The sequence below is a fragment of the Acanthopagrus latus genome, chromosome 14 (assembly GCF_904848185.1).
Source record: "Acanthopagrus latus isolate v.2019 chromosome 14, fAcaLat1.1, whole genome shotgun sequence".
Lineage (NCBI taxonomy): Eukaryota > Metazoa > Chordata > Actinopteri > Spariformes > Sparidae > Acanthopagrus > Acanthopagrus latus.
In genome coordinates this window covers 6,820,148-6,838,600 of record NC_051052.1, presented here as the reverse complement: position 1 = coordinate 6,838,600, position 18,453 = coordinate 6,820,148, and the positions used below count along the sequence as shown (strand labels likewise).

At 43.2% G+C, this 18,453-nt stretch overlaps 1 protein-coding gene and 1 long non-coding RNA gene across 7 annotated transcripts in view; one reads left to right on the top strand and one right to left on the bottom strand.

Annotated features, from left to right (window-relative positions):
* Positions 1 to 14,310, top strand: part of LOC119032095 — a 34,786-nt gene extending 20,476 nt beyond the window's left edge. Inside the window, exons 1-2 of one of the 2 annotated variants that reach the window (XR_005078768.1) lie at positions 13,391 to 13,772; positions 13,877 to 14,310. This is a non-coding gene — a long non-coding RNA (uncharacterized LOC119032095). Of the gene's footprint in view, positions 1 to 13,390; positions 13,773 to 13,876 lie in introns of those variants that run through there. The other variant, XR_005078769.1, reaches the window with a different exon arrangement.
* LOC119032094 (chemokine-like protein TAFA-2) overlaps positions 9,517 to 18,453 on the bottom strand; it is a 65,175-nt gene continuing 56,238 nt past the window's right edge. For all 5 annotated transcript variants that reach the window (XM_037120890.1, XM_037120886.1, XM_037120887.1 and 2 more), the window contains 3 exons: positions 14,973 to 15,097; positions 14,306 to 14,362; positions 9,517 to 10,537 (listed from right to left, as the gene is read on the bottom strand). In XM_037120890.1, coding sequence (XP_036976785.1) covers positions 14,333 to 14,362; positions 14,973 to 15,097 — 155 coding nt within the window. In that variant the 3' untranslated portion in view covers positions 9,517 to 10,537; positions 14,306 to 14,332. The remainder of the gene's footprint in view (positions 10,538 to 14,305; positions 14,363 to 14,972; positions 15,098 to 18,453) is intronic.

The following is an 18,453-nucleotide window of genomic DNA, read 5'->3' as shown; positions in this document are numbered from 1 at the left end:
TTTCCCTTCCGTTTGCCTGCTTTGTTGTAGTAGATGTAATGCTCGGCAACATCTCATTTGCTCCTGCCTTTGCAAAATTTCAACCAATCTTTAGCTCAACAATGGAATCAGAAATTTGTGTCAGCGTGCAGACAATGAAGAAACAGTTTGGAGGAAAAATGATTTCTACAGACATTATGCAGCGCCAGATGCCTTGGTGTTCATTGTATCCATGACTCTTTAATTTGGTTGCTAATCCTCACCGGAGCATAATGCAAAGCCGCTCAGTTTTCTCAGAGCAAAGCTTTGACAGCTTTTTTTTTTCTTTTTTCTTTTTTTTTTCCCTCTCTCCATAAAACCGGTTCTGATAAGAATCAGTGCAGCGTAAAATTAATATTTATGGCGCTACATCCTCAGAGTTTCTGCCCTCATGTCTGTTACGCAGCTGATTGCCGGTATGATGTATTGAACAGTATTCCTACTTGTTCAGTATGGTCGGGGTACCTCCAGACTGAAATGTTCAAAATCCGCTAAAAAGTCTCACGTGCCCAAAGGACACACGGCAGGTCAGAGGTCAGGTATGGCGAAGAAGTCGTAAGGGTTACAGCCTTTGAGAGTTCAGCTCTGCTGGTTCGGCAGCTGCTGCTGTTCTTGGCGGAAACACACTGAACATCTTTTATGAATCACCGGGGGAGGAAATGCTCTTTGACCAGGTACAAATACAGCAGATCGGCTCAGCTCAGCCTTAAAGTCTACTCCAGAACACCAAGGACACGACCAATACCTGGCTGTCTACTAGGAGACGCGTCCCATCAGCTGGCAGATTTTATTTATTAGTGACTTTATGACCACATCTCGCTCTCGCAGGAGACGGTTCCTACCTGCCCCGAGACAGCCGCCATCGCACCTGTACCTTTGACCTGCTGAAGTTGAAGCTTTGAGAAACTGGTTCCAGCACATGAGAGAAAACATCCCTGCCAGCCAAGAACCTCTTGCAATCAGAGTAAACAGAAGAAGCCGTATGCCCTCCACTCAGTCTTCACACGCCTGGAGAATAAGAACAGATACGTCAGAGTGCTGTTTGTTGACTTCAGCCCAGCATTCCACACAATCCACCCCATGAAGCTGATTGAAAAAACTCAACTTGGGATATTGGACTTCCTCACAAACTGACCCCAGAAAGAACTACAGATCGGCAGTCACACCTCCTCTGTGTCAGCGCTCTACACCGGAGCATCAAGAGAACTTTATTTTGAAGCATCTGCTCCGTTGCAGTCAAGACGTGAGGGTTCCATCTTTGCCGAGTTGGGTAGCAGAATCTAAAAAAACAGAAATCTAAAAAAAAAAAAAGAGACAAATCCAGTCCACCATTCTTCTAATGCACACTAACCTGTTGTCTGTTTGTTGTTGTGTCTCTAACACATACTCCTATAACTGCGATAGCGTGTTTCAGTGATCACCACACTAACTCCTCGGCCTGGCCACTCCAGCTGTGCAGAGTAAAACCAGACCGCACAGGCTGCTGATATCCTCTGACCCATCTCATCATATGTTCTAAAAAGGGCTGTAGCTTAAAAGAAAGGGAATGGTTTGATATGATTTCATACAGCAAGTCTGTTGATTGGCCCACTTTCTCGCTGATTTCTTTGTATTTAGAGACAGTATAATTGACTGCTCAGAAATGTTATTCTTAGTGCGGCTCTCTCAGTTGCCATGGTCATGGAATTCGAGGGTTGGAATTAGCAGTCTACTTGCGTGAACGCAGCAGCCGCCCTTGGAAGGTGTTTCAGTTTTGGGGTCAAACTTCCAGATGAGCGCCTCAGACATTTTATCTTCACGCTGCCGTTGTATGACCTACGCTGTGCCGTCTTTGACCCTGCGTTTGTTGCCGTGATGGCGGTCATCGCCAATTGGAGTGATATGAACCATGTGGTAATCTTTTGCTGTTTAATGCTAATCCCTGGGGAGTTTGAGGGCAGAGGTTGTCATCGTTCGATATTGAGCAGGGTGGTGGGTGTGCTTGCACCCTGACACATACGCACAGGAAGTCGAGTGTTATATGTAGAACCAGGATGAATCCCATCCGCCCCGCTTCCTTTTGTCTTATCTACATGTAATCCAACACTGTGAGCCGTGGTTCACACAGCTCGGGGGAACGTGGCAAACAGGCGTGATCCATCTTGGTGCTAATTAGAGACGTCTCACTTTTATTGGCGTGAGAAGGGCCGGATACCGTTCATAACGTCAGCTCTGGCCGGCGTACGCGCTCAGGGATCTATTCCTCATCAAATTTCCAATAACTAAATATAGCGATAACACCCCCGAGGGCAGTCTTTAGGACATGAATGGGTACAAACTGTGATGCATCACTGTAGCGCCAATAAAAAGAAATAAAGATAATAAATTAGAAAAACAAGAAAGAATGTCCTCGAGCGGGGCTTCAGCGTTTAAGCGGCAGTTACCGATGCATGTGGTCGAAATAAAGTTTCTTTTTCGACGTTGTGCGAGGCAATCATCAGCATGGTGAACACGTCTCGAGCCAATTACATTGCTTGGATGAAACTACAGCACCTGTTGATTAAATAGAGTAATGCCTCATATTCATTCTGAACATTTTATTTTCCGTTCCAGCTTCTCACAGCTGCAGCGTGGCTCCACTCCCCGCTACACTGTGGATTACAGATTCATTTAAAGTGTTGATTTAGCTTTTTCCATTTCCTGTTCTATCTGAACACTGTCATGATGTTCTTTTTCCATCCAAATACTGACAGGAATTCTAACTCGATAACCAGAAAAAAACAGAAAAAAAAAAAAAAGAAAGCCATCTCAGGCTGACAGGGGAATTCTAGGACATGGGTGCAAAATTGCGCAACAAGTGCATAACGCACAAAAATTGGAAATGTCTGAAATATTGATTGACATGATTAAATTGATGTTAAGAAATCACAGTTAAAAGCTCCAACTTTATTCATTTAATTGCAGAAAAACTCAAACAGTTAGAAATCCTGCTGAAGCCCACATAAATCCACTTCATCTGTCAGAGGTAATTACAATGTACAGAGTGAATGCGCTAATTTTGAAGTAATTTGCTTGATGAATGGCATGTTATATAAGCAATTCATTATCAAAGCTGCAGCGTAATATAACAGTTTGATTATATGTAAAAAAAAAAATAAAATAAAAAAAATAAAAACACAATGGAAGCAGTTCTATTCATTCAAACTGCTCAGATACAAAGTGTTACAGGAATGAGAAGATTCAAGACAGCGGTTCCAAAAGATGGGGGAGCCAAGAGTTCTGGCAGGGGGTCGTGGTAAACCTGAATGAATGAGGCATGATTGTGCAGCACTAGAAATGGTGCATGGACAAGTTTGTGACAGGAGCTAAACAGGGTTTATATTCGCAGCAGTATCACGTCTACTTCTCTGGCAGATTGAGATGAATGCACAAAATGTCCAGTGAGACAGATGCCAAATAAATAAATGGACCAACAGCATGTTAAAGGGGCAATATGTAAGACTTTTTATTTGAAAGCATCAAAAAATAACTGAAATTATCTACATGATGTGAATAAATGGCAGTTTTGACATTATGATGTCATTGTCTTGTGTTGCAGTGGTATTTACTTAAGTTAGCATGCTAACCTGCAGTTGCTCGTCGCAGTCAGGACCGCTAGCTGCACAGCTAACTGAGCTAACTAGCCGACGGTAGCTACAGCTAGCAGTAGTTTGCAGTTACTTGCAGTTGGTAACTGCATAAGACAGTGTTTAAAACAAAACAAAACCATTACATTTAAGCTAAAACAGATTTAGGGTTTTAGGGTTTCAGAGCCACAGATTCAACATATTATGGAACAGTCTGGGAACTTGTGTTTAAACCAGATTGGATTATTTGAGCTTTACATAATCCAAGAAGATATGATGGAAAATGTTTGAATTAAAGTACTTACAACAACAATAACTTTGTGCTGAATGGTAAATCAAAAGATGAGGTTAGTTTGAGTTGCTACAACGGTGTTGGGCTGATTCATGAAGTCTAGCAGATCACTTAAGTGATAAGAGATGCATGTCACGTTAAGCGAATGTAAGAGAAGTACTTAAATGAACTTTCTCTCATTCACATTTATCTTTGAGTCTCACAGCACATGTCCTTTTGGATTGGTATTACTCAGCCAAGAGAAACAGTGGTTTTCAGATCGCTCAACCAATTAAATGTTTCTCTCTGGCAGTGTCAAACTTCTACTGTAAGTAAAACTTAAACCTGCACACACAGGCACACGTGTCATGTCACTTTTGATCCTCGATGACTGCTACAAAAATGCAAACAATGTTAGATTTGTTCAAAATTGAATGACGGACAGACAGAATAAATACTTCAGACATTAGTCTCCATAGGCTGCTGTCAGTTTGCATTCTGGTCACGATGGGGAAGATGAAGCTTTCACAGACAAAGCAAAGTTTCACACTGGAGTTCCCAGGCTCGACTTAAAAGAGTTTCAGCACACAGCAGTGTGAAGGCTACTGTGAATCAGCACTTCTAACAAGAATAGCCTTTCGTATACCTGCAGAAACGTATAAAAAATTCCGTTAATGTGAGCCTCTCATTTGTCATCTGATGGCTTGAGGGATGCATCAGAGGACTTCCTGTTCATGGATGCGAGGTGCATCCATAGAGACAGCGTTCATTAGGTGTGTATCATGCATATATTGAAATGTCATACAGACTACTGCATCGCACGGAGAAAACAAATTATGTGATCAGATGAACGATCTCCTGTATGTTGGTACCCTTCCACTTGTCAGCACCCCTCCTCAAGACTGGAAACTTTCAGCCCAGTCGGCAGAGTAAACTGCTGGCATTGTGTGTTTCTGATTGCAACAGATTTGATAAAATTTCATAAGTATCATCTCAACATTACCACACCACGTGTCATATAATGTTCAGATTACATGTATTTGAGTAGATATGTAGAAAATTTGTAAGCATGAAATATCTTAAGTGAGACCGCTGTTCAAGAAGGCGTTGAACATTTGTAAGTGAGAAACCACTGGATATTCTTTATGAGAGACCACTGTTCCATGTATTTTCATTTGTAAACCTGAAACAGCTGGATATTTTAACAAAAGACCACTGCTTGAGCCTTTATTTCTTATAAAGGGACACTGTTCAAGACACTGTTTCCACGTTTGTTAGCATGAAAACATTTGATATCTTTAACGAGAGGCCGCTGTTTGATGTTCATTTGTAAACATGAAACCACTGGATATTTTTAACGAACAAATTGGGTATCTTTAACAAAATGTTGGGACCATTTCCACACAAGATTGTGGTGACAGAACCAATTAAGCCGTACATGGTTTGCAGAAATTTACATTACCCACATTTCTGCCGGGGATTCGAAGTTGTGAAGGGCTTCATATCGTTGTGATTTACATTCACATCTAACTCTCTCTGTAACACGCAATTTTGACAAGTGGTTTTGTCATGTAAAATAATTAAATTAAACTGAAAGTACAAAGCTGTTGACGGCATCAATGGTTTACAGTGAGTCTGTGTAATGAAATTTCTTTTCCCAGAGAATCGATGAGTTCCATTCCCTTGGTGGACTGTGTAATTACAAAACCCTCATTAGATTATGAAACTATACAGCATATGGTGAGAGGAGGAGATTCCTTTGATGTGCTCTTGTAATGACTGCAGCAAAAAAAAAAAAAAAGAAAGAAAGAAACAGAAGAGAGTGAGAGAAATGCTTGTCTTAACTTCATTTGAATCCCTTGAAAGAAATCAAAGCTTTGAAAGCGAGGATTTCTCTATTTTTCAGCACCCCCCACCCCCGGACAAGTCCTCCGAACTGACTCACATACCAACCAGGAGTCTAGCACTGACCCTGGAAATGTCAAACTATTTTGACACGCCGAGGCCGGCGGTGTCACGGCCTTTTGATTCATGGAGAATGTTTGTCGTCTTGCCAAAGGACGCCTTCAGTAAAGAAGAATGAATTTTGATGTTCCAAGGAAGCGCTCGCTCTCTGTGAAACATGAGAGGGGCGCTTCAGGCAGCACTTGGCATCTGTTCTCAGTGCAACACATTTCACAGACTCGCTGTTTGGAAAAGGATAGCGGGCTGGGAAACAGAGTCATTCAGTGTAACTATGTTTGACAGGCGCAGACAAGCAACAGTGTCTACAGCAAGCGTGGAGGGTATGTTTCAAAAGGGAAAACCAAGGTCCATTTGAAAACCTGAGGAAACAAAAGCAATATCCCTTTTTCAAATCCTCTCATTTCTCTGTGCCTGTCAAGCATCTGCAGCGGAAAGCCTCCTGATTACACCATTGCTTTTATTGTGGAAACATATTTCTTTGTTATTTCCCTCAAGAGGAGAAGCGTTTAAGAATTGAGAGGCGTCAGCAATGCAACAAAAAAAAGCGTGGAAAATCCAACTCCAACAGTGATCTGGAGCAACGCTTCTTAGAGATTCAAATTGAGGCTTGATGCTGGTGGGTCCCTTTATGACGAGGATATGAAATTTTTTAATAAGCCTGTCTCCCAGAGCATGCACGGCTAATATCTCTCTGGGGTCATCAGCTAAAAACATTTAAGAAGCTCCCATCTAGACAATAGAGTTACGGGCAATATTGGAAAATTTGAAGGTCAGCTAGTGTTATGAACCATATGTTTATTTATGGGAGAACTGTCTGTATAGCACTTACAGTCAGCAGCAGGTTGCAGAGGCAATAAACACTTGCAATTTCTAGCGAGATTCTCAGCTCTACCGTTGCACTTGTTATATCCCTAGATGTTACACAACTGTAAAACAAATGCCAGTGCAGTCAGGGAAAGGGAAAATAAATGCTTTGGCCAGGGGACATGAGAAAGTTTTCATACATCAACAGTAGTATGAATGATATTGCAAGTCCATGCAAGATAATGCGAAAGTCTAAACTACACATTTTATTCAGCTTGGTAATGTACAGCTTAGAAGAATAAACCTTAGAAACTGAAGTAAATGTAGAAGTAAATATTACTTCCTTGCTTTCTTCGTTTACCCTTTGCACTGGTGGTTTTCATACACACTGTTTGTATGTGCAACACCCCTAATCTATGTTACATTGTGTGTGCTGGAAAAAAAATGTACTGTTGTGAGAGCAAAAGTTATTCATTTAGGTGAGTGTAATCCAACATGCCAGTCTGGTTGAACTGTAGTTTGTAGTTCCCCCAGTAAACACACTGACCTCCTCACATTTATGTCACAGTCCTTCCTGGCTGGCCTGCTGTTGGTCTTCTCAGGTACTGCATCGCCTCTGGAGCCACTCTTGGCTAGAGAGAGAGCACACATGCCTGGTGGTAAACCCCGCCATGCTGAAACCAAGTAACAATAAATGGCTTCAAGTGATATTCAAACTTCGGTGTCTGCTGCAGGCGAAGAAACCTGGTGCTGCTCCTCCATCTTCCATCTAGCTAGAAAATCATTTGAGACGTTCGGGTGTTTCTGTTGAGCCATCTGTAATTATCCACAGGATTGTTTTATTTTGCAAAGATAAAAAAGATTGGACTCAGAATGGGTCAACATGATGACAGATGGTACTCTTCTTGTGGAACGCAGGGTGAGATAGAGGAAAAAAAAAAGAGACTGTCATTTGAAACAATTTAGAAAGGAGCTACAAAGCGGGGATAAATCTGTCGCAGACGTGCATTTCAAAATAAAGCAGCCATTTCTCCTGCTGATTTCCATCAAAACGCCTCATTTCTTCACACTGTGTGATTTCAGCAACTGCGATAACTGGAGTCATGAAAAAAACCAACTCGCCTGGAGATTTGATAACTTCAGCATCCCCTGACATGACGAGTTGTGTAAAGGACCCTTGAAATCATTGCCGAGTCTGAAATGACGGGCGAGTAGCTGATTGAACTTGACTGAACTTGCATTCAAGTCATCTGATGATTTTGAACACTTCCTGCAGCTGACTGGGTCTGGAAAATAGAGCTCCGTAAATTCTGCACCGTGACATTTCCATTTGCAAGCGAGCTCACGCTATTTTTATGTGAGTTATGTAAGTTTACAGATGTCATAATATGGGATAAATTAATAAAATGCATCCCACGCAAACAGAAATGCAGCAAACTGACCTATCGAATGTGAGGTCTGGCTGTAGCTGTAGGTGGCCCTGTGGCACTATCAGTGCTGTCATGGTGATGACACTGAGACTATTACTGTTCAGCGACCCATCAGTCTGCTTAATACACAGAGCCAAATGTCATCCAACTGACCCGAAATACCTTTATCAAGGCTATTTTATTTAGCTTTTCATATCATTTCATAGTCCGTGGTGGTGGTGAGTCAGTCTCGTCAACACCACCGCTGAGTTAAACAATTAGCAGCTAAACCAACACCTCTCTGGCACTGTGTCCTACCAATGTGAGCATGAAAGCTTTAGAATGGTAGTATTTATGGCAGGACTGTTGAGTATGAAAACTGTATGTGGATGTGCCTAACAATCCGATCACCTTATGATTGTACTGTATATGTGAGGGATATAATGTAAATTAAGTGCAATTTAAGGGATGCATTGCGGTGGGGGAAAAAAGCCTGCCGCACCTCCTTATTCCATGTCGCCTCCGTAATGTTCCACTTTAGATAAAGGCAAAAAAAGAAAGATAAAGATCAGTGTTACGATTTAAAACTTGACAATTAAATCTGAACAGTTTCAGGACCTTTCAATCACGTCTTCAGCCTTCGTAGGTGGTTGAACTTCTCTTTTTGCAGATTTAAGAGGTTTTAGTTAGACTTTGAGCAAGACAAGAAAAAACAAAACTATATGCTAAACGCGTCACCATCTTAAAGTCCTTGAGTAGCCTTCAGATAATTTATAATATAGTTATTTGTCTACAGCTATGCTAGCAGCTCTGTGAGACTGCAGGCTACTTGGACACAGCTTGTGGTACTTGTAGTTAATGCCATTAGTCATTGTGACCTGCTAACAAGCTCACAAAGACACTGCAAACGAATGTTGTTTAGCAGGTATAAAGTTTTGTTATACATGTTAATGTATAACATTGGCATGTATGTGAGCATTGTTAGCATGCTAATATTTGGTAATTAACAGTAAATAAGAGCTGTGGCCTACACTTCATGTCTGGGAAACACTGTCCCAAATGTCAGCCACACCACTGTCACCACTGTTGTTTGATCATATGGCCATTCAAGTGGTTGCCAGTTTGTGCAGTGGCTCGAACAAGCCAACTTTGATTACTTGCAAATGTTTACGCTGCTAACGCTAGCACAAACTTGCAACCAACAAGACTGCTGATCCTTGACAGCACACAGATACCATGTGACAGCAACAGCGTTATAGCTGACAGGCCTTTGGTAGAAGCTGGAACCAAGTGTCAGGATTCTCACACAGAAAGAAACAAAACAAAACACAGTCATACTTGTGTAGTTGTAAATGTTATCTGTGTTAGCATGCCTGTAGCCATGCTGCTACCGTTGCTGGAAACCAGTCACTGTTGGCATACAGATGCTTAAAAGACACAAGGCGTTAGTTACACAACCATAGTTTATTACTGATGTCATCACTTACACAGACAAAGGAAGTGTCAGCGATACCTACTGAAAGGTGATCAGCAAATCATACTTGAGTATCTAGTTGAGAACAGGTTCGGGGGAACGTGGTCGTCATCACCCAACCAACCAGGGGCCAGAAGCCTCGTGTTTAATTTACACTGCTGTTGTCTAGAATCTGAACACCGGAGCTGTGATACAAAAGCAAAATTTGGCAGAAGCGGCAGGAAATGGCAGAGTGATTTTTCAGAGGAGAAATGAAGCTCGACTGGATCCAACGTTGTCTGTTTGATCAGCTTTTACTTTTTACGGCGCTGGTTTAACTCAGCCCTCTTCAAATTCTCAACAGTGTCTCGGTTGAATGGAACTTAATTGAAGATAACATAATGTGTAGCAGGTTATGCTGAGTTTCAAATTGAATTAAGTGCATTTCCCCCTTTCTGTGCGACAAAAAAAAGCACAATGCGTGAATGATACACTGATGAATGTAATTTTGTGTGTCTTTTAAAATCACCCTGGTTATCTGCTGTCGCCCAGCCGCATATTATTTCATCTTCTTTGAAATGTCACTTTGTTGGAGAATAGAGTTGATGGCTGACTGATAGAACAAAACCACACTTTGCCCTGAATATGTGCGCGGCTTACAACAAACTGACCCGCTGTTCGTCCAGGTCAGCCCCCCTGTAAATGACACAAATACTCTAGAAATGAACAGAGAGGCAAAGTTCACCATTGTCTTCCACTACAAGCAGTACGATGTCAGAGAATAAATCCTGTTGTCCGGTAAGGCTAATCATATAGAGTCCTTTTAAAAAGAAGTGCTGATGATCAGTACTTTCAATCGGATCCACATCTCTCTTTCATGTCCATAGAGTTCAAGCATTCAGAGTTGTCCAAAGATTAATTGCGGTCCAGAAGAAAGGAAGTCTCTATTTACAGAAAGGTCCCTTGCATTACCGTCTTCTCCTTTGATGGTCCGACCAAACTGTTGGTTCACCTGCAACAGAGGAAAAAAATGTATTCAAATGAAATCAGAGCCATCAAAGCGGTGGCGACATCAAAACCCCCATCTAGGAAAGTGATACTTCAGATCATTTTGATACTGTAGATACTGAACGTCAAGTGTCTCTTCTCGCATATAACGCGAAGAAAACGGCGTGACGGAGCACTTGACACGAGCAGAAAACGACACCGTTGCCTGGGCAGAAAAAGAGAAGAGCCCTTCTCCGCTGTAATAAAACTTTATCAACGGCAACTCCAGACGAGAAGACGTGAGACTCCCGCCCACGATGATCGACATGACAAAGGCGTCGACCAAGCAACTGCAGAATCGGTTGCATTATTCGACACTGAAGCCTGTTTTCATTCTCGCGCTTTATTTTTCATGTTTGTCAACGTGGGGAAAAGACGCACTGGCCTCCATTTAAAAAAAATAAAGAAAGAAAAAATAAGACGTGATCGGATTGAAAGCCAGTTCAACACCTTGGGCTTTTTGTCATGTTCCTCCATCAGAAAACAGGACACATTGTCAGCATCGCTTTGCCATGAGTGGGTGTATTTGGTCTGCAGATTTCATAAAAATCTGATCCGTAAGTATCGACATCGTCCTTCAACCGAACAACCGAGTGGTGTCGCTGTTAGCTTGTGATGCGAGCAGGGGAAAACCATCCTACCGCAGTCTAAACTGAAGAAAGGCAACCATTTTCATAAAATAATATCAAGATCTTGTTCGTCAAGGGTCTAAAGGTCAAGTTTTCTATCCCTCGCACCTGCGGAATTCTCTCACTCTCACCATAGTGCCTGTCATTAGACCTATATCAGCTTCGCGCGTCAGTACATTGATCCATCAGTTGGAGTTATAGCGAATAAAGGACGCCGGCGAGCTGGGTTTGTGCTCCAAACAAAGGTTTTCTCTCTCCTAGTTCGACAGACACTCTGAAGACCTCCACTCTCCTTGAGATTAAATTGCCTGTCATGAAGCGCAGCCTCTGACTGGCAGCTCCTCTGCTCCTCCAAAAGTACATTCCGGGAGAGACTCTCGAGGAACATAACATAACAACCTCCATAACGACGTCCGCTATCGATTCCATCCGTCTGTCAGCCGCCACGTAGGTTTGACGGACTGAGGGAAGCCGTCGGGCGAACTTGTAAGGCTCCATTATCGACGCCGAACTTTTGATGGGGAACAGACAGCTCTGACAGCGCCGGTTAGATTAATTCACAAATGGGTCGTTTGACAGAGAATAGGCCAGAGCAGCGGCGCAGCACCGCACACTGTCATATAAATCACCCGCAATTACGCAGAAAAAGGCAAAACAATCCAAAAAAAAAAAGAAAAAAAAAACATCCGGCCATTACTTGACAAGAAAACCTGCATTATCATATCAAACACGGGGTAAAGAGTTCCTATAAATTTAGGCTGCCGCGGCACTTTGCTGGTCTGTGTACAGGCTGCGGTAAATTCCTCCCTTTACAGAGTCATTTACATTCCGAGCTGTCACTGTGATTAATGTGGTACTAATTTGAGAATAATTCCTCGCTGAAAAGACAAAGAGCAGAGCTGCTTCTTGTCAGAAAGGGAAATGTCTTCCGAGATGGATCTACCCTTAGTCTCACTTCGGGTGGGGCGGCGGCGGAGGAGGAGGAGGGGAGGGGGGGTCATTAACAGCGTTTGAGTGACTGTCTGGAACAATGCTAAAAATACTGAGGGGAGAAAAACCGCGTCTTCCGTGGGTGTTGCGTTTGTTTAATTGGTGGCTGACAAGTGCTAATTTAACTGGCGAAGGATTCATTTCCATTTAGTGCCTCAAGTAAGGTTGGCTGGAAGATTTAACGCAGCAGGTGTGCGGCCCCGTGTTTGTGTAATTCAGCCGTGTAATTGGCACACCGCGGTGTCCTCCTCGGCAATATGTTTTTGCGTTGTAACTACCGACGGCCGGGATTTTCATAGCACGACCATTTTTAAAGCTGCACCAGGCGAAGTATTTTTTTATTTTTGTACTTTTTTTTATGAGAGAATCCAGCCCTGTAAAAATCAGCGAGAAAACAGAAAGCGGGGAGGCTGCTGCATTCACCGCCTCCACCCGCGTAAAGTTCCACCGCCAGGACTAATTGGTAATTACCCCCACAAATCAAAACCTCAAGTGGCTGTTCTTTAGGGATGTGGCTCTGCATTCATTGGAATGGTGGCACAGGAATTCAGCGGACGAGCATCAAGGAGAACATTGTGTAGCAGGAGGAAAAACATCCAGTACTCATTTGTCAGGTACGGCGGTTTTCTATGACATGAAAACCTGTTACAGACACACCCAGGAGGCTAACGGCGCTATCCGTAACAGTGTTTGCAGGCATCAGGGCCGTCGTCACTGAATATTCACCGTGAAGCTGCACGAAATCCTTCTGCGTCCTAACAACAACCGCAAGAGACAACACTTTTCTGAGTTCTGACGGCTGTGTGCCTTCTTTCATTCATTCGTTTCATTGGGTAACTTGGATTAGGTTCCACTTTGAATCTGGCTCCAGATTAGCAAATGATCCAGATCTGTTCGGATATAGTTTAAAGAAAAGCTCATTTCAAAGGTTTCTATCTCTTTATGCCGCTTTTAATTGGCGAAGATCAATGAGGGAAACGCTGCCGCGTGAGGTCTCTCACTTTCAGCCAGTGCCGGATGATTTCTTTCATGGTTTTTAAATGACAAAAACAGAAATTGATATCCAACTAAACAAGCATACAAGCTCAGATGAAACTTCTCACTGGTGGTTAATTTTTCTGTTTGAAAGCCAGTGTCGGCGCTCTGTACGACTGGACTGTGGTTTTGAGGTTCAATAAGACAGACGGCGTTCTCTCACCCAGAGCATCAAATACAGCAGTCCAGCCCGACGCTACAGAGGTCGGCAGAGCATCAATTCAGATGGGTTGGGAGTGAGAACGTGATCTGATTTGAACTTGAAATGACTTCTTTATAACATGTTATACCAATATTCTAGACTTAGCAAATTAATAGTTCTGCATCAATTTCTGTGGTGTTTGAATCAAGAGGTTCCATTTGCACCGCCTTTCCTAAAAGCTGTCGTATGTGTCGTCCGCCAATCGTTGTCACACAGTCAAACAACTCATGCGCTCATTACATTGCGAGCTCCGGTGTGCGCTGGATGAAGAGGGATCGGCTAGTTTTGAAAGAGCAGCACTCGCCATCGCTCTCTTTGTATCGCTGTTCTCTCTCAACCCTCTAGTAAGAAGCAACGCAGACTTCCAGGGATTTATGTGTCTTGCTGCCATTCGGGGCCTGTGAACCTACAGATTTTAACGCCGCGTCGTCTGCTGAATGTCTTCCAGGTTCATGTTGTGCTGTTTTCCCCGACGGCTCAGCAGAGGTGAGGAAGAGAGCCTGACCTCCCGCCGCTCCACGCAGAAGCCCCGCAGAAAGGTTGGAATCTTGAGAAACGTGTCTCCCCGGCTGAGTTCAAAGGTGTGCGAGATAAATCCACTGGGTGATGCTGGCGCTTTGAACGGGGTTGTTGTTGTGTTCTCAGAGCATACGTACGCCTCTCTACAGAGCTGTCACACAACTGGGAAAACACGCTTGATGATTCCATTTGTCTGTTTTAATGACGATGCGATGTGACACTTCACCACAGTAAACAAGATACATACATGTTTTTGTACAGTGAGGCTGTAATAAGACTGTAATGCATTTTTTGATTCGGTGAACAAAAAGTGTTGCTTTCAAACATCAAAATGGAAAAAAAAAAAAAAATGTGTTACCTGGACTTTGCTGTGAGGCATCAGACGTTACCAAAGCTGGTCTTTGTCCGCGGATATCTTCTCCGTCATCCATGTAAAAGAAGACAACAGGAGAAAAATTATGTTTTTAACTTTCACAATCTAAGGTCTCATCAAGATCTGATCATTTACCTCCACACATTCCGGCTTGTCCCGGAGCCCCAGACCCGCTAAAAGAAAATCTAATGATATATAAATATCCTGTTTTGAGGTCCCGACAAGTCCCTGAATCAATAGCTCCAGGCTCCAGGCTCCCGGCTCCAGGCAGGTGTGGTGCGGGCAGTTTAAATAATTAAGCACATGGAGAGAGACAGAACTGAAGTCGGCGGGTCGTCATAACAAAGTGAAGGATGCGGGCATCACGTTACAACGTTAAAAGCAGGTAATTGGAGTGAGTAATTGGCCGGTTTGGGTGCTCAAAGTGGCCTGAAAGTGCTAAGGAGACATGGCAGCCCATTGATTACAGGCCCCCAGGGGTCCGAGCACCGACTGCAAACATGAGCTGTTTTTAAGGTGAAGGCAGGGCAGGCGACTGTAAGAGAAGCCACAGCATGATGACCTTCAACAGCCGAAGTGTGTGAGGTCACACTCAACAGGTCTGAACATGGTATCATGAGAGAAAACAAAGGCATTATTTTCTAAAACTTACCTTAGTGGTTTTGATCTTGTTCCCTGTGGCACAGCTCCAGCCCTTCAGATCGGGAAGAACTTTGCATTCCTCCCCGTCAAGGCACGGGTGCATCTGACACCACCACTTCTGCTCCACTATCGAGGCTGGTGAAGGGATTTAATGGTCGAAGAAGCAAATAGTCAGAAATACAAGCCAGCCTTAAACGTGTCAACAACAACTAACACAAAGATCCAAGATTTATTCCCTGACAAATTCAGGAAATTATGGAGCAACGCACTATTACGCAATGTAATTTATCCAGGTCCACACCAAAACCGAATGGGGTCTATATTCTGGGCTGAGAGCAGTCCTCCATGCAAGGTTCATAGAAGTCTGTTTAGTTGTTTTAGTTGTCACATTTAGTGACAATGTTCTTTTTAATATTTCGGTTAGGTTTCGGCACAAAAACCACCTGGACATCAACCCTGTTCTTCAGATAGAAAGTCCAGTGTATGACCCATCCAACCGCTTTGCTTTTATATCACTGCGCCAGAGGGGCTCTCAGTGAGGCGACGCTAGACTGGTGCCTGCAGTGTCAAACTCTGGGCATAGGGCCACTGACCAGGCTGACGAGTAGCTGTGCTACAGGAGCCTAAAACGAGGCGCGTCCTCAAACACTGATCAGAATCATCGCAGCTCTCGTCGGCTCGTGTCACACATCTTGACAGCTGTCCCGGGTGAGTGATGTAAGACTTGTTTTCTGACTGGCAACACTCTTTTAGAAGTGTTTAATCACACGGGGTGTCGAGGGCCCCGTCATAAATATCCATGTGCTGAAGGTAGGAACAGGAGAGGGATGCGACGCCGGCCGTCGGAGGAGAAACCCTTCAGCTGCAGCCAGAGCACCTCCTCGGATGCATCCAATAAAAGGGAACATTAAGCTCCTGGTGCTCCATTGTACAAGACATCATTTAAATCTGGCATATTACAGAGGTCATTATCTACGTTCCACATTCCCCTCCACCCGCATTAGTGTTCTTCTTAATGAAGAGGATGGTTATTATAATCCACGCATAACACGGGAGCCTCACTAGACTAAATATTAGAGAATGGATACTTTATGACATGAGGGAATCAATCTGCACCACACAGCCGGGGTTATAGCAACGGCACGGCATAAAGCGTGCATCAGGTCAACTGCAGGCAGATGGTGGTTGTGTACCGGCGGCTATTAAAAAGCCACAAAGGCTTCTCGTGAAATGAAATGGGAGTATTGATAACCAAACATACACAAAGTGTACGGGATACATTTCACTTAGCAGCTAATGGTGCTTTAAAAAAAAAAAAAAACACGGAGAGGCAGCTCGGACTGAGAACATCTGGGAGCAAAGAGACAGTTTATGCTTTCATTGATTTGACTTTTTTTTTTTCATATTTTTGGCTGTAAAATGGCTTCACGTCTCCGCTTCGACCTTGGGCTCGCATTCATGAACGCAAAAGAAGTGTTTACTCGCACATTTGTGAATTTAATTGGCGTGCCACTTGAGCCCACGCTGATATGTCGTCTGTTTTGTATTCTATTAAAAAAAAAAAAAAAAGAAAAGAAACTGTTGAGAAACCCAAGCGTCTATCTTTCAATCAAGTTAAAAATGCCTTAATTACAATCATGTGCCAGCGCTGGAGATTACAATGCGAGCGTCTCCGGCTCGGTGTGTTTGGAGCGCGGCCAAAGTACATAGTTCTGGCAAGAGTGCCACATTAGCTAGCTCAAACACTACAGCAGATACTGAGATGCCGTTTCGAAGTTGAGCGCAAAATTGGAAACCGAACCTCTGAGCTCTGTCTGACTGTCAATATGTGACTTTCTTTCAGAGTTTCTTCAGCAAATCCATGATTTGATTTTTACAAAGAAATGGATGCTCAGCGGAGGTTTTCCTTCTATATTTAAGCGTTTCGTGTCTTAACAGTTTAGTTTGAACATTGAGTGTGGAGTGGCTGTGTACGCTGTAGGTTTTGGAGAATGTGGAGGCACAGCAATGACCTTGAAGGGCCGAGAAAAGAAAATAAGGGCTCGTTGTCATTTGATAACACTTTGACATTTGTACAAATAAAGCAAACAGCTTAAATGTGCTGGTATAGGTAGATCTCTTCTTTTAATACATATGGCCAGCCTCGCTGTTTTCCTGTGTTTCCAGTCTTTGTTATGCTAAGCTAATCGACATCTAGCAGTAGAGCTTCATATTCACTATACAAACTTGAGATTGGTATCAGTCTTCTCACCGGAACTATCAAACTATCCCATAATGCATCTCTCTGAATTTTTTTTCCACCCCTAGTTTCTATATTTCAGTTGTGATAAACAGGATTTCCCTAAAAATACTTAAGTGTTGGGCTGTCGCACAGCAAAGGTCTCCCGCTAACATTTTTCCAAATGTCTTGCAGGCAAAATATCAGGTAATGAATGCATCTATTGTTGTATATAAATAAAAAAAACCCATAAAACAAAATGGCAAAACCCACAGCCCCTGTGGATTACATGCTAACAGATTAGCTTGCCGGTGGTTGTGCTAGCTTAGCTTCCCTTACAGCGTACGATCAGTAGTGCCAAAGAATTGCCCTAGTGTACGATATTTTAATCGTCTGACTTGAAAATAACCCGATGTGAAATCAGTAATATCTTGTTTACCTAGAGCATCAGGTTAAAACGCATCCAAGGCGACTGCAGTCCAGCAATACTGACAGACGTTACCTAGCATTGCTCATCATTTTTCTCAGTAATGATACTTTTCTCATGACGTTTGCGCTCGATGGCGACAGAAGTCAAAAGTCACCGCGAGCCAGACATCTTCTCTCCAGCCTCTGCTCATTAAAATTCTCCGTCTGCGGCCACCTCGCCGCGTGACCCATTCAAAACTGTTCAAGTTTTCTCAGGTGGAGGTTCATTTATCTTCATATAAGTAGGAGATCGCCTCACACCGAGCTGAGTTAAAGCTAATCCCTTGGTCGCAGAAGAAAGAATAATTAAAAGGTTAAGTGCTGATCATTTCCTTTTCTGAGATCACCCGCGGAGCTTTAAACTGAGGCCGCCGACTCGCAGCTCTAATTTGCAGAAAATGTCAATACTAAAATGTCAAGGAATAGGTCAAACACGATTGGGTCCGCGGCTTAGCCAGAAACCAGCGCCTTTTTTTTTTTTCAGGCCAGACGCGGAGCAGCCACTTCAGCCGAGTCTGGGCCCTCGCACATTAACATGCTAAGAGACTGTCAGGATCATTGACTGCACTGTCACTGACGGCGCAGCGGACAGCGTCGCATTCTGAACACTGAGGGCTCGATTTGAATTGATTTACTGGAGAATTAGTGTTATCGTTACTGTTTCTGTATGGTTTTGAAGTCGATCTTTTAAGTTAGAAACACAGTTGTCACACAATCTTGGCTAGCGACATCATTTGGCCATAAATTTGGCCAATTCAGGTTCTTAGAAATCCTGTGTATAATTCGGTTGATCTATGATGATGGT